This window comes from Atheta coriaria, unplaced genomic scaffold (genome assembly GCF_025399875.1).
Source record: "Atheta coriaria isolate IRGN ID8LTWV9N9 unplaced genomic scaffold, Caltech_Dcor_3.1 hic_scaffold_9_pilon, whole genome shotgun sequence".
In the NCBI taxonomy this organism is placed as follows: Eukaryota; Metazoa; Arthropoda; class Insecta; order Coleoptera; family Staphylinidae; genus Dalotia; species Dalotia coriaria.
Genome location: NW_027045451.1, coordinates 14,052,770 through 14,077,657, shown reverse-complemented (window position 1 = coordinate 14,077,657; position 24,888 = coordinate 14,052,770). Strand labels below are relative to the sequence as shown.

The following is a 24,888-nucleotide window of genomic DNA, read 5'->3' as shown; positions in this document are numbered from 1 at the left end:
GCTGCCAACTTAGCTCATCAGCGTAAACAAAGCCACGTACAAAATGTGATTATTTGTTAATAAGCAACAGAAATACTATATATGTACTTATTAACAAAATAATTTCAAAAGTAAAGAGTTTGCTAACATGTCTGTGTCACAACGTCACACGATTTTCCCTCAAAAAATATTGAAACGTCTCCTCGGCGACTCGCTCTTGTTGTCGCGCTCTGAAAATGCTAGCTAATTCTGGGTTGCACATTGACTCCGGCGACAGTCTTTTCGCCTTTTGTCCGCCTGCGAACCTGCCAACGCATCGAAATCTTTTATTCCTTTGTGGGTTATCTAAACTCGACGAACTTCTATTATTCGCACGGCGCAAACATTAATTCCACTTCCTTTCAGTTGGCTCAGAGTTGCACACGATGAGGAAATTGAGTTTCTTATGTTATTACAATTGTAGAATTGGACTTGAAAGTTTTTATTTCGTCGTTTCTTGTAAGCAGGGCTTGTGCAACCAGCAACCAATAAAGTGCAGTAGTTAACAAATGTTTTTATATAGTTTGCGTCTCATCGTAATAAGTTATTATTGCACTCAGCATAAACAAGAGAAAATCATAAAAAATATATATGAAAAAAATTAATAAAAAATTATACGATGTAATATAATTTTATATCTCCAAAGGAAACGCAATTCCGATCTCTAAATAGTGTACAAACTTGAATGAATCATATGTGAAAACATTGCGGTGGATCCTCGCGTTCAATTTATGAAATTTAGTTTTTGATATAGGACACAGGACTGCGTAGGAATTCATTTCAATACTGTAGCTTTAAATATTTTATTTTGCTTGTAAAAAGAAAATCCATTTCCGCCCTTCTCATTTGATAGTTTTGTGAAATTGCAATGTTCTTAGAGCGTAATATTTTATCATAATTTGTTGTAAGCAACAAAGATAATAACATCGAAATAAAAAATAATACTAAAGAAGCAAAAGTGTAAAAAAGCAGCTTTCATCTGAGTAAACTAATACGATGGTTATTTTATTTTTTATTTAATTCTCTTCCTGGCAGTGCAAAACTAATTTCCCAACCCGAATCTCACGCCTCACGCGCAGAATTGTTAATGTCGTAAATGACTGTTTGTTTCTGGCATCCATAAACAACACCATTCGTCTACACAGTACATAAACTCATAACGCAAAGTTGCGCGCTAATGTTGATAATCTCCACCTCGACCTGTACTCTTGTTCACTTTACTCCTTTTGCCTTGTTTGCGCTGCACTGGGGAACGGTAGGCGTCCACAAATTAGTCGCTGAATATGCATTAAACACAAAAGTTTTGTTCTTTTATTGTTCATTGTGAAAAGGCCTGAGTATAAATGTATGTGTGCTTGCGTCGAGATTAATGGACTACATTTTATTATTGTTGCTGCTATATTGTACGTTATGTAGGCGGGTGTTAATGCAAAGCAGAAAAGTTTCTTGCGCGCAAGTATTGTAAGCCTATGGGTTTAATTTAATTGCACACGTGTTGATACGAATACATATACGCACATATATTATATTAATCGTATAATTGTTATACACGCGTGATAATGAAATTATAAGTCTGCACTTGAATTGTTTAATACTTCACTCATTTCTATATATCATGATTAACGTATTTTCATTTAATGAAACTTTAATCTACTCGTAAAAATGTTTACATGCTCGCTTTGAAGATGAAACAAATAATTAAGAAAAGTACAATTTTGGCACCTAAAAGAGAAATATGGGTTCCCTGTTTTATGCATTTCTAAACTTTTCGGGCGAAAAACGTAATGTGTAACAGAATATTAAGTATCTAGGGGCTAAATGTGGGCTTTACTCATGAGCGACCGTTGCGAGCGATTTAACAATCGAGTGTTTAACAACGTTTAGCCACGTGATATTTACGCCATTTGTTCTACTTCCACTCTATTTCCACGATTAGGTTTTTGTATTTGAACTTTCGTATTTAAAATTTTTGATATTTGCCCGCACACTGGAAAATTTAAAGTTATAAATGTCCTGGCGCGCCGACACGAGCAGCAGCAGCGCCAGCTTTATATACGAGCAGCGGCAGTGCCTGTTTTGACTTGTTTGACTGGCGGCGTATGACAAATGCGCAGGTGAAGGCCCGCCCGATAGATAATGCACGTGAGTAAAACATTTTACTCATGACTTGTCCGTCCGTATATAAAATACCATTTTTGTGACTAAAAACCGTGTAAGAACTTGGTGGTAGTAGAAAAGGTACTTTTAATAGCATGAATACAGTACATATTTGTAAAAAAAGTTATATTCCAGTAATTTAAGCAAAATATAAAATGTTTACGCATTATTTGTAAAGAATTTAACGCTTTTTTTCTACGCACTTGAAAACACCAAAATGTATACAATTACAAATTGGACAACAAAAAAGAAATTGCATGTAAGCATATTCTGTATAAATATAGTAAAATTGTACTTTCGTGTGTTTGTTACACTTTCGCACACAATTCGTATTAATTTCATATACCTAAGCATGCATCGAAAACGAAAAGCCAAAATGGAAATCAAAATATCAATCACAACATTTCTCAAAAAAGATGACTCAGACACATATAGTGAAAGTTGTCCGGTTTTTTCGGAGAACTCTGTGAGCACGATACTTAAGCGAAATGCAAGAGATGTAGGAATAATTACCGATTCCTATAATGTGCTTTGATCGTTAAACACTAAACAAAAAGCAATCATTAAACATTAAAACGCTTTGTTAAATGTAGTAATTAATAACAATGCAAATATCCTACTCTAATATCCGCAATGTACATTAACATTATCGTTAACATTGCTCGATACATTCGTGCAGTTTCACCGCGCGTCACTGAAGCTATAGTACGCATGCGTCCAGTGCTCAATGCTTCTTGTCAAATCGATATGTGCACACCGCGCATACACGAGCAACTCGTGAAGAAAAGTGAAATTACTTTCACAATTCAAGTTCGAAGGATGGTAGCGGCCGGTCGAATTTGTAATTAATTTCGATTACAAAGACAAGCAACGCCTGCGCACCGCGACGCGTGTGATTTTCGACCTTTCCAAATGTTTGTTTTGAGCTTTTACAATTGCAATTTCTTATGGCCAATTAAACATGATATTTTTAACCAATTTTGGAAATTCCGTACGGCAAACATGCGTAAGTTTGGAAATATCGTGTTGCATAATTTAAGTTTTGCAAAGTTCTAGATTAATACAAATGTTGGTGAATCATTAAGGTAAGAATAAACGACTATCTTTCATAGAAAAGGCTATCTTACGATAAAAATTGCATATTTATCAAAATTAGTGTATAAAATTTAATAACAAACTACGTGCTGTCGGTTTTTTTTACAGATGTAGTTAAATGTCCAATTAAAATCTGCACAATTTTAATAACAAATGTTATTCATATATTAATATGCGCCGTGCGTATAGTCCAAAAAATGAGAACATTAATTCAATTTTAATTTAATATTCGGAAATAAAAATTTCTAAATACGCCGCAAATGTAAAATTGCAGTAAAAACAGATTTATGTGGTTATAAAAATTCTGTAAGTGCTTGTTCCGCGCGTAGATTTCATCACAGTTACACAGTCGCTTAATTAACATGCGATTTGTTGACTTTTTTTTATCTAACCACAGCTTAACAGCTTAACATTTTAAGTTATTAGGCAAAGCCAAGCCAAATCTCGCCGAGTGAGAGTTTGGTCAACAAATGTAAAACTAAAAAGTAAAAGTGCAAAGTTTATCGCCAATGCGCGTTGCGCGATGAAATTTAACTATGAAGAAGATTGAAAGTGTTTTACAAGTTGTGTATCTTCCTACCACAAGCCATAACTGTCCATAAATAAATGTTGCTTCCTTTCATAGTAAACACAATAGCAAAATACGTTGTTTGCACGCAATACCAACTCGTAATTAAAAACTAAACTGTCGTTTTGTCACGTTTCAGCCACTTTTACAAAGACGTAAATAAAACAGACGTGGTTGACACCTGAGTAGCTTAGCACGAACGTCTAATTAATCGGCACGTATGTCTAATGGCCGCCACGTGCGGTTTCATGTCCATCGCCGAAGATATCATATTCGGCGGATGACCGAAAGTGCGTGATTGTGTGCGCCCAGTGTGTGCGTTGTCCTGCTGCGTGTGGGTAAGTGCATGGCATCGTCGGAGCGGTGGCTTCGCAGTCTTCCAGTGAAAGTGGTGAAAGTTAAGCGCTAACTCTCTACCGCACCGCCGCGATCGCAGACGTACCAGTCGGCCTCTGGCGTCCAAGGCTGCACGTGAAGAAGTGCCGCCCGCCCGAGACACAAGCACGAAAGACACCCATCTTGCGTGCCGTGTGTTTTTTATTTTTCCAGCGGACGGTGTCGCGCAATTCCTAGATTATGTGTTCGCGGAGTGCAGTCGCGTAATTTTCGGGTGCCAGAAGTTTAAAGTTAAAGTCAGTGTGTTAGAAATAAAGGAATATCACCAGACACAAAAACACCTAATTGGCAAGAAGTGTGGATAAATGGATAAAAATGAATAAGATACACTCAGGTATACTGGCAATCGTGATGTCTATATTTTTGATACAAGCAACTGACCCGCCAAGCGACAAATCCACGGGGTCTTTCTTAGCGCAAGCGCCTTCACCACTTCGGAGACTTACTGTGCCCAATGCGGTAGAAATCAAACATCTTGCTTTTGAAAGTTTAGCTAATCGCAGGGTGCAAACGTTTGTACCAACACAAATTCCAGTTAAGGTGGAGGCGCCTGGCACAACAATCTCACCCATTGTAACAAAGACAAATACAACTGATTTTGAAAAAAAAGAAAATTCAAGCATAACATTTGAATCTGTTAAACCAAGTCGTCTAGATGAGTTTTTATTTGACCCACCTGAGAATCAAACGCTTGACAGTCAGTTATTCGATGTTTTGGTTGATACTAACCCGATCATAGAAGATAACACTCAAAAGAATCTTTTGAGAAGAGATGATCTCATATCTGGCATCAATGATAACGAACATATCGGTGAGATTCTTCCAAATGATTATAACAAAGGCACGCATGTAAACCAAGTGCCTAACCATGCCTACAACCCACGCCAATCTGTCCAACCTGCAGCAAGACAACAACGTACACAGCGCCAGAACTGGCCCCGTAGAAATTTTGATGAGTCATTCCGTCAAAACCAGTTTAATCCATCAGTGAACTCACAAAATAGCAATAACAATCATAACCGGAAACGATTCCGGCAGGATTACAACGAACAAGGCCCAGAATTTGAACTATCCGGTTTTGAAGATCCTACGAATTACCGACAATTTGATTATGAACCTCAAGCGAGTGAAAATTTTGCACAACCCATACGAGTTCAGCCAAATCGTTTTCTTGCTTCTGAAGCAGGTCCTGCTTCTTATAGGATACCACGAAGACAACGCGGATATCGGGAGATGTTCTTCCAATCCCCCATTTATCGAGAACCATTTTTCGAATCTCATTTTCCATCGTGGGAAGGACAAGTTGGTAATCGTCGGCCTCGGGTAATATTCCCTACGGATTTGGTCGCATTTCGGGATACCGCAAATTTGGTTCCAAACCCTAGTGGACTGAGTGGTCCCAGTGGACCTAGCGGCGTAGATAAAGAACCAGATTTGTTGTCAGGGGACGGCAACCTTCAAGATATCCAACAACAATCCGACAACCGTGAACGAGGTCAGTTTTCCCACGGAAAGTTTTCTCGGGTGGAAATTAATGATTTCTCGTAATTATGTATCATATATATGTGTGTTTATTTTCGTTCTGCATTGAAATTCAATTGTGCTATTGTCACGTTCTCTGATTTTCTTTCGCTTTGCAAATTGCATTCATAGATTCATTTCATAGAAACACCACGAGAGACGAGACAATGAGTGGCATCAAATTGAAACGCTTTCCTTCGCTTCATTTTATTCTATTTATACGAATATATAAATATACCGAGTGTATGTTTAAGACGCGATTGAAATCAATTGCATAAATGTTCAAATTGTGCACAATCGTTGGCGTGCAGACCATGATCATTACAGAAAAAGTGAAACTCGGTACTCGGTCATTGTTTTGTCAAATTAAACAAAAGTGAAATTTTTGAAGCATATGTCATATCACGACTATAGTTAATTAGCAAGTACATAAATCGCCGGAGGTGATGTTTCGCGTATATTTCGGCGCGCTGCATGCGTAAACGTAAACGTGTTTCAATTGTCTGTATGCTGTTTTCGGACAGGAGCCGAGATAGTGTGCGCCTCGGGGGCGACGTGCGAATTCTTCCTGACTTGCTGGCTGTCGGGCGGCCTGCTGGAGAACCCCTGCGAAGGACTGCTGCGAGGATGCTGTTCGAGGGGTGCCTCCACCAAGGCCGGCCAGAGCCACAGTCAGGCGATCGGTACGCTGGAGGCGCCCCGGGAAACGGCCAAAGCCAAGGCGCAATCCGCGCTGCTCGATGCAGACACTCGTAAGTGCACGCAGTAAAACCACCAATACGCATGCGTACGATAATCATTCATGTTCTTAAATGTGTAACATTTCGAGATGCGCTCAGCTGCCAACACTAACGACATTTAACTCTTTTGACTAACAAACCCAAACGACTTTCACCGATTCTATCTGTGCGGCAATGTCAAGTTTATGATAAAATAAGAAAAAGCACACAAACAATGGATTATTAGACTTTTTTGTTGTTTTGTGCGCGGCTGCGATTGTTTGTGTGCGCTCCATGATGAGTTTAATTGTTTCTTTAGTGCTCGCTTTTTGTTTCTTTAGGCTGTGGAATTTCGACGCGTCAGCAAGCGCAGAGACGGATCGTTGGTGGCGATGAGGCTGGATTTGGTAGTTTTCCATGGCAGGCCTACATCCGCATCGGATCTTCAAGGTAATAAAACAAGTAAATTATGCATCTAGTACAAAAATATGCCTTTCGAAGGGAAGACATGCGAATAACTCGCACTGACGCCGTCTAACATTGCCAATGCACATTTGCATTGAATTTAAGAATCTGTAAACTTCAAATGTTAAAATACACGGGAAATTAGGCAAAAAAGTTTTATATGAGATGAACTGTAAAACACCAAACTACTTACAAAATCTAAAAAGCTTATATACGTAATAAAATATAAAAATAGAAAAGTTAATTTATAATTTAACAATAGATTAATTTTAAACAAGTCACATCTAACGCTAGTTAGCAGTTGTAGAATTAATGTGATTTGCATAACTAGAGTTAGACAATAAACAATCGCAAATTGCTTCCAAGAAGCAACGAACAAAAGTTAAAAAGTTGATTTACTGCGGGTCGAAATGAAAGTACAGTACTCGTACAAAAATAAAAATAAAAATACTACAAGAAGCAGCTGAAAAGCAAAGTAATTAAGAATAACAATAAATTTCTTCGACCCGCACCATTTACTTTAGTTTTCGCGCAGCTGCGCGAACTTCTCATGTAATCGCATAATGTATAATTCAAGAAACTTTTTATTTTTCAAACCATTTGTTGTTGTACATTAGATGCGCATAACCAGCAACAACAACTAACGTGTTATGTAAGGCGTATGCTTATTTTGTCAAATCGGAATTAAATTTAAGTATACAATGGGGTAATTTTTATATTTGCAGATTGTTATGTAATTATTCCCAGGAACTATTTATATACTTTTCTATATTTGTAATTATACGCTCTGAATAACAGTGTAATTTCCAGACGGTAATTTGGGCAAACTACTGGCACAATTATTTACTTGAAATTATTTTAGGATTTTACTTTCTGGTTAGGAACTTCTATTTGCAAGTACTTTGGGTTGCATAAGATAAATCAAAGTAATTTCTTAATGTTGATGTGAAGATGTTTATTATTTTGGGTCAACGGTAGCACCGGAACTCTTAACAACTTTACAAATTGATTAAAATATAGTCATTAAATTGATTATGCAAATTTCTCCAAATCATATTTATTTCTATCAATTTTTTAATAGCCAGACGGCGCCGCCGATCAAAATAACACACATTTTATTCAAAGCAGTTCATCGTAACATCTGCCATTTGAAATAAACTTTTTGTACTCGTCATCAAACGGACTCAAAGTGAAGTGTTTGCCCAATGTGCGAGCGAAACAAATAGAAAGCCAACTAAACGAAACTAATAACACATAAGTAAATGTGTTTGAAGGATAAAGGCGAAATGTAACTCTACGAGTTCCGACGAAAGTTAAAAACTTGTTGAAAAGTACTGACTTAGTCTATCAATCATTTCACCAGAAATAAAAATAAACAAAAAACAAACTCAACCAAAATATTGGTGTGGTTTTTTTTGATTTTACAGATGGTAGGATGGAGAAATAGTTCAATTATAGCATCAATTATAATTTCGTCATATTATGTACTGTCGTCGAGTGCAATTGACGGCTGCGGAAGAAAGTCGTGCGATTGGAACGGAAGTGAAGGAGTAAATCGTGTTGTTATTGTCGCCAATATCGAATGACATGATCTTTAAGCCGTCAAATACCATCCGGGTAGTCATATAACATATCGAAATATAAAATTGTGCCATCAGTTGCACCCAAATGCTCAAGCAAAAAGCGTGCAGGTTGCGCGAAGAAAGGAAAAAGTGTTTGGCATTCTTTTTTATGTTTGTGAAAGACCGTCACGCGTCTTGCTGCCGAAAGCATGCGTTGTGGAATTTCTGATGAGTGCGTCAGTGCTGTCTGCAGTGCGAATTCGGTACATATAGTAATAATTGTGACTGCGCGGCGAAACGCACTCATTTCCTCGTTTTAATTTTATTTGCGATAAAATTCGATGACGTTATGAATCACGTTAAATCCCAATTGCAATTTATTTATACTTAATTGTGTATTGGGAGCTAGACACAAGAGAAACTTACGTCGTAATAATATTTAATTGTTAAATTTATGTGGCAATTAGGAAACACATTAATTTTATTTGTATGTGTGTAGTTACTTGCTTTGAGATAAAGCTGTTTCTGAACTTTAAAGTGCTCATTTATTCATGAGCGTAAAAGCTTTGCATCAAGGATATTCCCTTAGTAAACCATAACCACAATCATAATTGTCAAATCGTTCAGACTACTAATCAACACTGTTTATTACTTAGTAGGTTTATGTTACGCAATTTTTTTAAACATGGCTATTGCATTAAGTGCAATAAAATATCATAAATGTAAGAAGTCAATACAGTAAATCTGCAACCCAACGTACACATATAATTCGCACATGAAAAAAAAAACGTTTTGTTAGAATATCTTTTTCATACAATTCGTAATAGAAGTGAAACTTATTTATAAATTCAATTGGATACTTTTATCAAGTTTTTATAGCATGAAAGTAGCAGATGAAAATTCCTTAACGGCTTCATTTAGTTCTTACATCATCATGCTTTGTAGATCAACAGCGCATTTATCAAAAGCACACAGACATCTGTTGCGCAACAATATTACATTTTAGTACAATGCGAACAGTCTGCTGCACTCTAATCATCCATCAATCAACGGCGTTCGATATATTTACACTCTTCCTCTTACATGTGATACTAATGATGATCGTTTTTAGATGCGGCGGTTCTTTAGTAAGCCGCAGACACGTCGTCACAGCAGGACACTGCGTCGCACGAGCCACCCCCAGACAAGTCCACGTGACCCTTGGTGATTACGTAATCAACAGCGCTGTGGAACCCCTGCCAGCGTATACATTTGGCGTAGCGCAAATTCAAGTATGTGTTGTTTTTATGCAAATGAAGTGCAAATTATATGCTAATCTACGGTTTGTGTAATTTAGGTGCATCCGTTCTTCAAATTCACTCCTCAAGCCGATCGGTTTGATGTGGCTGTTCTGCGATTGGATAGAACTGCGCATCAACTGCCGCATATTGCACCAATCTGCTTACCACCCAAAGGCGAGAGTTTTCTGGGTGAAGTTGGTGTAGCGGCAGGATGGGGTGCATTATCACCTGGTTCCCGTCTACGTCCGCAAACATTACAAGCAGTGCAAGTGCCTGTCATTGACAGCCGTTTATGTGAGCGATGGCATCGCTCGAAAGGAATCGGAGTTGTTATATATGATGAAATGCTGTGCGCTGGATATAAAAATGGCGGACGTGACAGTTGTCAGGGTGACTCCGGTGGCCCGCTTATGCTACAGAAGCAAAGCCGCTGGTATCTTATCGGCATTGTTTCAGCAGGATATTCATGCGCTCAGCCTGGTCAACCCGGGATTTATCATCGGGTGGCACAGACTGTCGACTGGATTACGCGAATGATTGGCTCGTAGCCAAAATATTTATTTCAATTTTACTTTGACTTCTCAAATCAAGTCTTGACAAGTTTTATTTTTATTTATACTGTTTTTGTTCTTGTTTTTATTTTTGTTTGTTGTACCCAGTGAAGTTCATCATCTTTATATCTATTCTGTGTGCCTACCGGTGTCCATGTGTGTGTACATAGTAAGATATGTGATTTTTTAACATGCAGACTAATTGTACGATGTTAGCTAGGTTTTAAAACAATTTATATTTATATGTCCTTTGCAAATGCATAAATGAGTATTACTTTTAAGAATAAATTATTTTAGACAAAACCAAAGCTTAGTTCCATCATTACTATAGGCAACCAAATAAACTTCTTCAAAAGTTACGGTTAATAAATAATGGTATAAACATCAACTAAACGAAAGAATAATTCCAACGGTGCTTAAATTGAATATTAACGGCATTCACCAACAGTATCAGAATAAAATATTCGGTTTATATGTTTGAGTGTGCTCATGAATTAATTAATAAAGCTGTTAAATTATACTCATTATATAACAAACGCAAACGTCTGCAAATCAATTGTTTTGGAATGACCTGGTATTATATAAGTTTTAATACTCATCATCGGCAGCAAGCGCCAAATCTGGGTCAATTTAGACGCATTCCGTTATCCCAGAAATTAAACACCCAAGTGGCCCAAGTGACTTAAGGTATTTACGCACGAATGGGGCATCGACATCATCGACACACACCGTCACAATACCAAGGAAGTAAGAAAACGAAGAAGAATGAAAAAACACAATTATGACCACTAATAGTTATGACTACGTATTAATTTAACGCCGTGCTTAAGTTTGAATATGTACTGTTAGGTGACTTACTGTTGTATAAACTGTATATTGACAAAAAATATGTGCCTACTTATATAGATAAAAAATATTTCGTTTCTAGATTTGTCTTTAAGTCGGGACATTGAACCAGTTCTTAAACTGTTTCCAGCAATTTGTTTGCAACAACGGCGATCTCTAATCGTGGGTGAGTACCGACGCGTTTCTAAATCGAGTAGAAAACACACTCAGACACGTTTATCTATTTACCGGCGCAGGCGGTGCGCGGAAAAGAAGAAAAACCGCAAGACTAAAGAAGTAGAGACAATGTTATACGCAATGTAATCGCAAAAGCACATAGCACGGCGGAAGATGCGGCCGTCCATCTGGCACAGAAACGCGAGCGCCTAGGAAGTGTACACAGCGTGTGCCACACTCTTCTCTTCTCGCGAAGAACCAAAACCAACATTCAACAAGAGGCACAACAGTAGCAAAACCGTGCGGCAGCAGCGCGAGTGCGCATCAGTGACCGACTCGGTGCTCGTCGACACGGTGGCCTCGCAAAGCAAGAAGACCTGGAAATTTACATATTATTATTAATAATAATAAATATTAAACAAATAAGAGTGCTTTTAAGAGAAGATGAGCATTGCGTGCGTTAATGTGCGGCGACGATGAGAATTGTATTGGGGGTCCTTTTGGGGTTGTTGCTGTGCGATAAAAGCGATGGTTTCTTCTGGTTTACGCGTCAAACGACGCCGACGAGGGCCAATCGCAAGGAGAGCAAACTTGAAGAAAATGCGATCTATAACAACGATTATCAACAACGCATTGCAGGAACAGGTAAACAACACCAAATCAAATCAAATTTTATTCATGACAGTAAAGAACGTACATTCTGCAATACTGTGCTCTAATTGTTATGATCGGTTTCAATAACTTGTCAAGCAGAAACAAATAAGAAAGAAAAAGCATAAGGTCAAGTACTTAAGTCTTTTTTGTTTTTACTAAAAAAACAAAACTACTTTACGTAGCATAATTGTGCGGAACGACGAGTACTGTTTAATTATTTAAAAGAGCACTTTAAGTTTTTGGCAAGGAGAAAATTCTGATTGCGTGCCGTTCTTGTGTACTGGGTTTGCGCTGCTAAAGTAGGAAGAAGAAAGCGTAGATGGTGCCGGTACAGCTGTAGCACAGTGCAGGAAGGCACTAATGCGCAAATCCGCCGATGCAAAAAACATTACTCAGTCATGATCACTGAACTTCTTCTTTTTTAGGACGCGTTCTCGTCACGATGATGGGTTATCCGCAACGATGCGAACGCAAGGGCCAGCAGCACGTATGTACGCTGGCATTATCCTGTTGGATGGCAGGAGGTGTCAGTCATACCGGATGTGGTACCAATCCATGGGTGGTCACCTGTTGTGTTATCACTCATTTGAAACAGAACAAGGAATTGTATTTTCAAGAGTAAGAATGAGTCTAATACTAATAACCAAGTTGGAGATTTTGTAATGTAGGAGGCCTTAGTGTTGCAGTAACCAAAAATTAATTTAAAAAATATTAAATTTACTGAATTTATTTAAAAACATCTTTGATGGAGTGTTTTTATCGTTTATTTTTGAATAACTATGTTGGTTATATCTTCACAAGTAACCAAACAGGCTAAAATAATTTTTTTTTGTATTTCTGTCACTGCCCCAAATTGAAACCCATATATAATGAAATTAAAGCATCCGATCAAGAGTAATTGCCAAAATAACTACTAAATGAACATTTAATTTTTAGATCGAAAAACACGGTGCAAAAACGAATTGAGGACGAATGTGGATTATCAGCGGATAGAATCCTATCAAAAAGGATAATTGGCGGGGATGAAGCGCGCTTCGCCCAATTTCCCTGGCAAGCGCATCTAAAAATTTTATCCTATCAGTGCGGAGGCGTGCTAGGTAATCTCCGTTGTTAAAATTATTTCCAAACGTGTCATATTAATCCAATGGCACTTAATTAGCGCTCACACAAAGTACTAAAATTAAACCCGGCCACATTTTAGATAAAATCTAATTACATCCTAACTACAGTTTTAATGCGTTTTGTGTGCATTCAGGAAAGTTTAATTATAATTTGAATTTTTGCAGTATCGAGAAAATACGTCGCTACAGCAGCGCATTGCATAATCAGAGCTAAACTAAAAGACATCACTGTATACCTGGGTGAACTGGACACACAAGATACTGGAAAAGTTATCGAACTAGCTCCTGCTGAATTACATCGAGTAAAACGTAAAATAATTCATCCCGAATTTGAATTTCGAACAACGCAACCGGATAGATATGATTTAGCTCTCCTACAGATGGTGACACCTGCAGGACATTCTTTTCATATAGCACCTATTTGTTTACCACCGCCTGGATTGCAATTACAAGGCCGGCAGGCGGTGGTTGCTGGTTGGGGTAAAATACAACCGTCTAATTCACTTTCTGGTACGAATGTTTTACGGAGTGCGCATGTACCTATTCTGAGCAAAGAAAAGTGTTATGCATGGCATACCAGCAAACAAATAAAAGTAGAATTATTCGATGATATGCTCTGCGCTGGCCATGAAGACGGCAAACATGATGCATGCTTAGGTGATTCTGGTGGGCCACTAATAGTACTAGAAAACGGTAGATGGACTCTGGCGGGTATTACAAGCGCAGGATTCGGTTGTGGGGAATACCATCAACCTGGGATCTACCATTCGGTTGCTGTGACTTCGTCGTGGATGCGTCGGATCATTAGTAAAGAGTTTGCGTAGACTACCTCAACAATTTTTGATAATTTTTTTGATTTAATATTAATATATTTGACGAACATTTTCTTGCATCTTTAAGTAGGTAAATATATTATGCTGTGATAACGAATGTTTTGAATATGTTATTTATTATTTATTCAAAGTATAAATAAATGTGATTTTAAGTAATATATCAAGCAATATACCCTTATAATCCTGTTTTTTCGATATTAACTGAGATGAAAATGAAATAAAATGGATGTTGGCTCTCTGCTCTCGTCGACACGGCACAGGTTAAGGTTAGAGTATAGTGACATACTTTCACGGCTGTATAAGAAAGGTCTAAGTCATCATATGGAATGTCAGGAGAAAGCTAAAACCCACACAAGCGAGGCGAGCGACGATTGTCGACATTTGCCGGACGAAGTTAGGAAATATATTTCTATAGCAACGGAAAGAAATGAAGGAAAAACAGTCTGACATGCAGATAAAAATGACCAGAAACAAAAACATTCTCAGCAGAATAACTCGCATAATATACTTGATAATTAATGCTTTTCATATGAATAAAAGTTTTTTATATGAACAATGTTTTTATCTACAATTATGAGGATATATAACTTTTTTTACCTGCCGAATGATCTTAATTTTATAACATAAATTATGACATCTCTATAACCACCAACCGCCAAAATTTGATATAAATTACTAAAAAAAAATCCAAAATATCTTAACATTAGGTATTATGTTAAAAGCTACTTCTTGGAAGTTTACCGATGTTGACTCAAACAGCTACATAGGTGAATATTGACGTAATTCATCTCAACTATGATAGCTTGTTCATTAATCTTTAATATCATTTACTGCTAACATCCTATATGGTATTTTGCATCTCTTCACTTTCGCGCATTTAGTTTAGCTTGAGTAGGTGGATGATTTTATACTTCCAAAAATATTTCTTTTGTAACCAAAAATTCTGAAATGCAAATTGATGAATCACGATGAAAGCAAGATACCCGGACCCTGGTCACTGGTCACACGACAATATCTAAATATAAATATAAAAAGCAAGTAGAAAGTGATTTCAATATTTGGTCACGTTACCACAACCACAACGCAAGATAAATGCAAAAATGCTGGAAAAAGAAATTAATTACAAATATATATGCATCGCATGAACATGATATTAACAGAGATTTAAAAAACACTATAATTAAAATACGTGGTGGAATTTCTCTGCCGGCACAGAAAGAGGTGGAACTTGTCTGTTCTCAGATTCACAACAAAGTGGAACGGTGTAAAAACAATTAATTTTGAAATTACAATCGCGTATCATTGAAGAATAAAAGAATAAAATATACAATCGACAAAGAAATGTATTAACGTAATTCTAAACGCAATTGTGATACTATTGCTTCACACTAAACGAAGATGAGGGTCTTGGTGACAAATAAAAAAATCATGAATAGGACAATCGTAATGGAAGTTTCCAAAATTGTATAACTTGCAAAGTCAGCAGATGCGAATGCGATGACGATCGTTCCGCTAAAAGGTAAAAGTAATGGGCCACGGGTGTGTTGAGGCACTTTCCTCGACATTAGCACAACACGAGTTTCTTCTGGCGCTTGTAATCGATGCTGCTCGACATTTCTTCCACTGAACACGAATTAGATTTCTTCGTCAGTAGCCTGGTCGGTCAGTGGTGAGCCAGTCAAGTAAATCAAACAAAACCAATACGCTAACGAAACGAAACGAAATCGAAAGAAAGAGTCACGTATCGTGTCACACTCACACTCACGCTTCGTCAGATACGAGCAGAAAAAAAAATGATTGAGCAAAGATTATTATAAATTTCTCCATCTCGTGTGTTGGTCTCTGGTCTCTTGGTCTGCCTCCGCTGCTGGCATCTCCCATGTGTATGTGCAAGGATAGTAGGCATAAACGCGACGTTTTTACTCTTAGTTGCTCGATGGCCATACAGCCGATCATCGAGATCGGACTGCTGGCGTTCTCAGCTCGCGTGTCGCCTGAAAAATAAAACTATGTGTGTGGAAGTGTGTGTGATAAATTAGAAAACGTGGCGATGTCAACATAATAATCACAACAGAAGTAAAACCAATGGTTAACCAACACATGCGTAATTACTGATAATTACTCAGTGTCGACAGTTTCGACGACGACGACAACGACGAAATTTATCGAATAGTGAAAACTGAAAAAATCATCGCTATTATCCTCACCCTAAGTCGCGCGCACGCTCTAGTTGCGATTTGAAAATGCAATTTAATTGTACGAGACAATTAGTGCCGTCGTTGCTGCAAGTGTGTTTCGTGCTGATGGTGATTCTATTTGCGGAATGTACAGAGAACGACATCAAAGGTAAATTAATATTTCTATATATCACCAAACAACTAGTTAAATCATCTACCACCTATATGTGAGTGTTTCAATGTGTGTGAGAACAAACAATGGTGGCAGTTGCACCAATCCACACACCAATTCGAAAACGTTTGGTAGAAAGCGAATGTGGTTCGACGTCAGTGCCAAATTAAATTAATTGCTTATTTGCTAATTGTACCAACACTATTGTTTACTAATAACCAACTAACAATCAAATCATTTTATTGTTTTCGGCTTCTTTTTTTAACTTTTACAATATGTTTTCAACTCAAAATCTGTGCCTGGAATTTTCTCATTCTGATGTTTAGTTGAGCAGTAAAACTATCCGGACGAAGGAGAAAGTAATTTAAATTCAGTCAAGATTTATTCACATTATTCACATTCAAGTTGGAGGTCAAGGTGGATTAGTCGGCGAGCGGCACATGAAAGATGTAGGTAGCTCCGGCAGCAGGTTAAAACGTAAACGCAGTCTGTGTAATACTGAACGAATATCTCACTCACATTGAAACAATGAGTTTCCAGACGTTTTCAAATAACTTCCTTCCTCTCAATCTGTTGCATTGTTTCCTCTACCTTCTATTTATGAATAAACGAATGAAACATTTCTGATTTTCTTTACAGATGAAACGGATAAGTATTATTATCCTCCACCAAAGACACGTTTTTTCGATGAACTCGGATGTAAGTATAAGTAACACCAACTGGAATTTTATTTTGTGTTGCATACTTATTCAATTAATGTCACACCAACAAAAAAGTATAATTCACGTGCTGCGACGCAAAAGTGAACACAATACAAATATCGCGCCTGACCTAAATTATTTTCTCAAAGGCATTGGATTGAGGCTCAACTCCCTTTACAGTTTTTTTAAAACATTATTTACTCTCGCTCGCACCTCGTCGTTGGTCGCAACTATGTATACCATTACTTTTCGTTTTAATGTAAATTTTGAGATTTTTCCGACTGATTGCTAGCGCAAGGTACCATATAAGGTACCGTGGTGCTACCGTGATGAAAACAAAACAATGCTTTATGTCTAGCGTATTATTAAACTTGAACCGCTTTTCCTCAAGTTCTCCTTTTCGCTCGAAGCGTTTCTCACTCTCACCGTTAAGTCTAGATTAGAATTAACAACGCGCGCAGAAAAATATAAAACACAACTGTGACTGAAAGCTTGAGGTTGTGTTAGTGTGATGAATCTTATCGTTGAAAATGAGAATTTATTACGGTTTCACAGCCAGAGTGACACAGCTCGACATTGATGATATTTATGTCTATTTCATGTACAGCAGAACACACACATTCACATATACACACACATAAACGCACATAAACTGAGTTGCTGATCTAGGACGGAAAGAATTATACAAATATCGCTGAGAAGTTTCTAGAAATCTAGAGTACCATCCACATGACTTTAACTTAAATCAAAAATATTCCTATGATATATTCATTGTCTTAATGTTAAGTTGTATTTTTTATAAATAAGAAATGTTTAAAGCTTAAGAACTTTCAAAAAAACTTCTGAAAATTAACAGGATTAACCACGAATATTTAAATACACAGTTTTTGCCTCAACAACTTCAAAAACGGCTTATTAGAGATCAAAATATAAATTTGTTTAAAATTACGTGAATTGTTCATCCAACCTAATGCACATATTAATCCGACGTTTGTCATTTACCATTCATATAAAATATCCATTGAATTTGACATTGTTGTACATACATTACCGTAAACAATGCTTAAAGAGTGAAATATTACATTTGAAGGCATCCACCAAAAAAGTACATTTAAACTGATCCAGTCACGATTCGCTTAGAATAGTAGGAGATTACCATTACTGATTATGTAAAACATCTAAGTCGCGGGTGGGTGCCATTGCTAAATTCAGATACACGACAACGAAAATGTATCGACGGTGTTGGCGAATATGAAAGAAACAATAGGGGATTTCTTTTGTTCCTTTTGTTTTGCTACGCAGGATTATTTTCGCGAATTTTATTTTTTGTGAAACAATTTCACGCGTAAAATTTTAAATATGATGAATTCAAGAGTGAAAGCTGCGTTTAATATAATTATATATCGCCATAAACAAAATTCTTCACTTGCAATCATTAAGTTTTAAAATTTACTGATTATATTACTGTTTTTGGTTGTGTATATCAATTTAAATTGTCTAATCGTGCATTTCACTTTTAATTTCTTTCTGAAACAAGAACCGCACCCGGATACACCAAAGGGAGTCCTTAAATGGTAATCAGATTTCTATATCTGTAGTGACGGACAATTAGTAAAAGCTAATTTTAGTATAATTGCTTAATTTTAATCCTAGCAAACATATTGAATCTCGTTAAATAGTTAAATGGTTGCAAAACCAATTTCTCCGCCTACCTTGACGACATTAATTCGCATTGCATAACGATGCTATCTCCTGCGATATTGTTATCCGCAGACATGTCGCTCAGGCACAATTTTCTCCCCATTGTGTTAGGCTTTGTCTCGCATCAAGATAAACACACACAAGGGCAATTAAGTAATGTTCACCGTAGGCAGGCAGATATAGGAAGGAAGGAAGTGATTCGTGCGCATGTCGACTTTGGCTTTCTTCGCGTTGTGGTCGTTTTTCTTTCTTCTTCGGTGCCATCGATGCGTTTCGCGTACGCGCGCACTCAATCATTAAGGCACTCACGCACGCACACAGCAGTGCTGCCGAAGAAGAGCACCGTGCACTCGCTCGTTATGAAGCTTTCACTTGTAAAGTAAGTTATATTCGCCTACCCCCGGCGGAGGACTTGAGCGCCGCAAAGACGGCTTAACCGACGACTTAGTCGCGTCGGAGACTCACTACCTCGCGAAGCGCGCACGTCTTGGCGTTTTACAGTCAAAAATTACTTTTCAAAATTTGCACGCACGCAATAAGAACCACCCGTTAAGATGTTCTGTACTTAAATTTAAAGTAGTCTTAACTTAACTTAAGTGCCGTACAATAATTAATAGTGCAATAGTGATTATTAATATTAAATTAATATAAAATATAAACACATTACTGAAAATGGATAACAACAGGATAAGTGCAGTTATGTTGGCTTTCGTTGTGTTGTGTTGTTGCCTAAGGATAGTTAGGACTACACCGAGTGAGAAGCAAACACAAGAGTTGATGATCCTTGATGCATTGGGACGACGCGCACCCACTCTGGGCCACACGGACTCTCAAGGACTGATCGAGATGCTTGGTCGAAGTAGGTGGCATTATTCAAAGTTTGTGATATATTCTTCTACTATTCGTGCTCCTTCTAATTGAATAACTATTAAGGGCATTAAAGTGGAACACGTTAATTTGAAATAATCATTTTTTGTTGTTCAGTCGTCGTCGTCTTCTTGGTCGGTCTTGCAATGCTGCTTTTTTCATTCGAGCCATGAAGGCAATTTAAAAATTTATGTTAGGCGGTCGGATAACATGAAGCCGCTGCTTTCTTTCCGCGTGCACCAAGCAGCAATACACCTTCTGTTTGTATTCGCTCCACAATGTGTTTAGAAAAAAAAAAACACAACACCAACACACACACAGATACAACAAAAACACCGAGAAAACATTCACATGACGCCAGCTACTATCACAATTCTCATTAAATGTAAGAAATTTATTTACGTAATTTTTGTGTTGTAGTGATACCACAGTCGTGTCGATTCAAAGGCGTCAAATACGAATGTGGTTTGAGCATCAGTTGCGTGCTGGGAGGAGGCAGACCCTTAGATCTTTGCTCTGGGGGGATGATTTGGGCTTGTTGCGTTGATCGTGACACGCAAACTACTACCTCACAACAGCACAGCTCGCCTGATCAAGGGGTGCTAAACAACGCCAGTGAGTATAAATTTCAATTATTAACAATTCAGTACAAATTGTATATTTTATTTCGTTCGTTCAGACAAAAAGTTAAATTTCACATTTCCTCTGTGACTAAAATTTTTTGTTGCAATAGTTTAAGGTTGTTTTCTGACGTTTTGTTAATTTACAACATCTGCTGAAGTGTAGCATTTCCTTGGCCGACATTTCTTTATTGTTTGCATGCGCTTCCAGCTAGCGCGTAATTGGCCGGATCAAAAGTTTTATTACAAAAATATTCATTGTTTTTCCAACGCTACGTAAATTTCACTATTTTATATTCGATTATTACACGTTTCGGACGAAACAAGTGGTATTCTCTTTGGTTTACCGATAAATAAAAGAAAAGAAAATTATCGTTGTGTATCCGTTTCGTTCGACGGGTATACGAAGTGTGCATGTGTGTGTGTGTGTGTGTGAAGTGGTGTGCGCTACTCGATTGTAAATCGTAACACTTTCACTCTGCTTCTCAAAAACGTGCGCGCTTGGCTTCGCTCACAGCAACAATGCAACAATTCCGAACACGTGAAGAGAATGCGCGGATAAATAGCATAATATATAATATCACCGTTTGTTTGAAATTGAGGACCTGAATTGGTGCTCAATTGGTGAGCTGATATCGATTTTTTCCAATGAATACTTCACGCGTGCGCGTAATGTTATTTCATCAAAATGCAGGAAGAGTATTAAACTGCTCTGCTCAAGCATGATTGGAAATGATGTAATTTGCCAATTACAATACTTGTATTTAAATGTGTTATATTTTTTTGACGCGCTGCATTACGAATTTATAATATTTATATAACACAAGCATAAATCGTTCCATGTTGCGTGATATCTCGATTTTTCATTATTTTCGACAAGTGAACAATTATGTTTAACGGGCCGCCGCTCCATTTTGACTCGTACAATTGTCACATTAACTTTTGTGCGCACATTTTCGGTCCATGATTGGCATAAATATTTCATAACATGTGTGCACTCGCCCATCCACAACGCACGACGCCATCAAGAAAACAAAAAAAAACTAAATTGAATGAAGACAAAAAAAGAATAAAACACATAGAGAGCGCTCCGTCGATGCTAGCAACTCGGTAACTTGGTACGTGACAGGAAGTCAAAGTGAAATTCGCTCATTGTTGTAGCGCACTCAATTCTCAATTCGCTCTATACATTTAATACATACATACATAGGAATATAGCTTTTGTGAAAATAAAATAAGAATCAAGTAGGAAAAGCCCGACAACCACTTTGTATTAAATATTTATAAAACAAACGCTGTTTGCGTCGTCGCAAAATACTATAATTATTAATATAAAAAATATAAAAATATAATTTAATACCGTGTAAATTTTGTTGAATTGATGTTAGAGTAGGCATCCAACATATATTTATCGTGTTCTATTGGTTGCCTAAAGCTATAGTAGAGCAGCGTATGTTAATAATTAATAAAACGTGCATGTTAGATAAAGAGATAGTCAGTATTGAAGTTAATTAATTCTGTTTTTGTTTTTATGACTAATGTTTGCTCCTACACTCCTTGTGCATTATGGTCAATTGTGTAATCTGCTCTCCACATCGACACTAACTTCACGCACACATTGAAAAAAATAAACAACAACAAAAATCAGTAACAGACACGATTCATCTAGTTGGGTATTATCCTGGCGGCGGCGGAGGCGGCAATGGAGACTCCGCGTCGAGTTTCGACGACCACCAGGAGTCAAACAACGTGGACAAACCGCCCTATCGGCCGTACTATCACGATGATGACCGCCCACTAGTGGACCACGACCATCATCATCACTCGCCGCTCACCAGCCATAATCATTATCAACGACCCGACAATACCAAACACAATTTTAATTACATGGGTAACAACTAATCAGAGTTATTAATAAAAGCTAATCGCATTATGCACAAATCACGCTACACATACATAGAACCATTACAATCACCACCACTACTATCACCTGCCGGTCTGTACAGTTGTACATAATTGTACATAATAATTGTACATTATTGCACTTTCTAGATTTAGAGACCTATATAGCACCCAGCACTATCTTTTACTTTTTTTTAGTGAAATAGTACTTTTATGTAAACAACGCTTTTGCATTTTACTTAATTCATTTTTACTTTGTAGGTTGTGGAGAGCTGTACACGAGAAGCAACAGGATTGTAGGTGGACATTCCACTGGGTTCGGATCACATCCGTGGCAAGCAGCTTTGATAAAAACAGGATTCCTAAGCAAAAAGTTGGCATGCGGCGGAGCGCTGCTGAATGAAAGATGGATCGTCACTGCAGCTCATTGCGTTGCAACGTGAGCATTGAATAATTAAATTTTTAATCTTAACGCTACTTAGTTTAGTGATTTATTAAAAGTCCACTTAATATGCATCGCATTTCGCGACTTTCAAGTCGCAGCTGTTGGTTTACTTAACTTTTACGCTCTATAAAAGTCTGCTCTGATTTATTATGCCGTTCAGGCATCTGCACGCATCTTAAACTTTTGGCGCAAACTTTCGGAGATGTCTCCGAGGTAAAGTCAACTTTTATTCCGGAAGTAACAAAAAACTTTCAAGTTTACAGCCCCTGTTTCAAAATGCAATAAATAAAATCAGCTTTTAAATTTTTACCGTATACGTAAACAGCAGTTTACTTTAAATTAATATTTTAATACTTCATAAACATAACAGTATTTTATGTCGAAATTTAGTTCATAAAAGGTGTAAATTGGTTTCGTCCTTGACATAATTTCGATAAATTATTTTTACAAGGACTCTAGTGTTGGAGTAAAGTAATTACACTTGTAAATTCCAATTAATAATTCAGCCTTCCTTCCGCGTTATGCACGTCAAGCAATTTTTTCAACCTATTTTTGTTTCAGTACAACTAACGGAAACATCCGAGTACGACTAGGGGAATGGGACGTACGCGACACGGAAGAGCGTCTCAATCATGAAGAGTATTCCGTGGAGCGTAAAGAAGTCCACCCTTCGTACTCGCCCTCTGACTTTAAAAACGACGTGGCGTTGGTGAAACTCGATCGCAACGTCCGCTTCAAGCAGCATATTATTCCTGTCTGTCTGCCATCGCCTCAGGTGAGACATTGTCTCAATTAATAATGTTCTAATTGGTGCATTTTGATGAAAATTAATTGGTGTGATTTTTCTTCTTATTCGTAGTTGAAATTGTCCGGAAAAATGGCGACGGTAGCAGGCTGGGGACGAACGCGGCATGGTCAGGCAACAGTGCCTTCCGTGTTACAAGAAGTAGATGTTGAGGTAATACCTAATGAGAGGTGCCAGAGGTGGTTTAGAGCCGCCGGTAGGCGTGAAACTATACATGATGTGTTCTTATGCGCAGGATATAAAGAGGTGAGAAAAGAGGAATAGTCCAGAATAAAGGTCCAAACAAAATAACTACATCATTTATATTAATTATATGCAATTATGCTAGAATTAACTTGAATTGGTTTAAAGTCACTTTTAATCTACTGCAGATAGATTTATTTAGTTTGGACCGCTCTCCTGGACATATGATATATGTTTTAATATGAGATTATTGTTTAAAATTTGAATGTTTATTTCCATCAGGGTGGACGAGATTCGTGTCAGGGCGATTCAGGCGGCCCTCTAACAATGACAGTAGACGGCCGACGTACCCTCATTGGACTAGTGTCCTGGGGTATAGGCTGTGGTCGGGAACACTTGCCTGGTGTGTACACCAACATTCAGAAATTCGTGCCTTGGATTGACACAGTGATGGATCGCTAAACTGACAAACAACCACTCAAACCCGCTCAACAAAGCGAAGCGCGATCAGAAAATTGAGACGATAAGAGAAAAGCAAAAAAGAGGAACATTGCAACTTGTATGTGCCACACTCGACTAGGTTTTTGCTCATTTCGTACGCACGAACGAAAGGCAATACACACAGCTAGACATAAATAAAGACGATGTGCAGAAGTATCATATTCATGTAGAAACAGATCGAAAAATCATCCAAACGAAACACCATCAAATAAAAAAGAACTCAAGAATGACATGTCTCATGAAGACGTGTATAATTTATTATTTTACGTATCGAAGAATGAACTTATTAGCTTTCTAGGTCTACACAATCTAAGTATTTATGTATCATTTAGACGAAAATTTACGCGTAAGAATCTATATTTGTAATGTGCATAATAAGATAAGAAATGAAATGATTGTTAGCGTTAAGTAGACAATTCTAGATAAAAACATTAAATTAAAACTATTTACCAAATAAATTGTGTGGTAATATAATGCAAATCACGAATAACTATAAAGTAAGTACTTATATGCAGCGCATGCGTAATTTACTGCTCGTACTAACTCTAATGTATAGTTGGTTGCCTAAGTATTAGCAAAGCTCTTGGAAATTAAGTGCAGGTAGCTGGAAGGACGTTGGACAGAAACCCGCGCGCGTATGCATGCCTCAGAGCCTCTTCTTTATTGCTAATGCCACGGCTCACCGTAAGTGTTCTGCGAGTTATTAACGGTACCATCATATCCAATCGATCCCACCTCTACACTGCGTGTGGCGTATTCGCGCGCCCGTCGAATTGTCTGCGCGCCAAGAAAGAAGATACCTGTCGGCGGCGTTGCAGCGACGCTCGCCGTCGCCGAAGAGGTCGATGACTCTCACTGCGGCTGCTGCTGCT

At 37.7% G+C, this 24,888-nt stretch overlaps 3 protein-coding genes across 8 annotated transcripts; all 3 read left to right on the top strand.

The window, feature by feature from the left end:
* The first annotated feature begins 4,223 nt into the window (after positions 1-4,223).
* LOC135799173 (CLIP domain-containing serine protease B10) lies at positions 4,224-10,475 on the top strand. Of its 2 annotated transcripts, XM_065312195.1 has the most exons (5): positions 4,224-5,729; positions 6,280-6,507; positions 6,816-6,924; positions 9,613-9,772; positions 9,838-10,475. In XM_065312195.1, exons 1-5 carry the CDS (start codon positions 4,550-4,552, stop codon positions 10,327-10,329), a joined length of 2,169 nt encoding a protein of 722 aa, XP_065168267.1. In that variant the 5' UTR covers positions 4,224-4,549; the 3' UTR covers positions 10,330-10,475. The 2 variants fall into 2 exon arrangements, with proteins under 2 accessions (XP_065168267.1, XP_065168266.1); XM_065312194.1 differs by lacking the exon at positions 6,280-6,507.
* Positions 10,476-11,552: 1,077 nt separating this feature from the next.
* On the top strand, positions 11,553-14,098 carry LOC135799174 (serine protease 33). Its single transcript, XM_065312196.1, has 4 exons — positions 11,553-11,979; positions 12,414-12,606; positions 12,925-13,085; positions 13,275-14,098. Exons 1-4 carry the CDS (start codon positions 11,811-11,813, stop codon positions 13,931-13,933), a joined length of 1,182 nt encoding a protein of 393 aa, XP_065168268.1. The 5' UTR covers positions 11,553-11,810; the 3' UTR covers positions 13,934-14,098.
* Positions 14,099-15,893: 1,795 nt separating this feature from the next.
* On the top strand, positions 15,894-24,474 carry LOC135798548 (serine proteinase stubble). 5 transcript variants are annotated; one of them, XM_065311412.1, is made up of 8 exons: positions 15,894-16,288; positions 16,931-16,990; positions 19,981-20,175; positions 21,829-22,071; positions 22,344-22,521; positions 23,089-23,302; positions 23,387-23,578; positions 23,798-24,474. In XM_065311412.1, exons 1-8 carry the CDS (start codon positions 16,186-16,188, stop codon positions 23,975-23,977), a joined length of 1,365 nt encoding a protein of 454 aa, XP_065167484.1. In that variant the 5' UTR covers positions 15,894-16,185; the 3' UTR covers positions 23,978-24,474. The 5 variants fall into 5 exon arrangements, with proteins under 5 accessions (XP_065167484.1, XP_065167486.1, XP_065167483.1 ...); XM_065311414.1 differs by lacking the exon at positions 21,829-22,071; XM_065311411.1 differs by lacking the exons at positions 15,894-16,288; positions 16,931-16,990 and adding an exon at positions 19,018-19,552 and having other exon boundaries at positions 21,850-22,071.
* Positions 24,475-24,888: the final 414 nt, after the last annotated feature.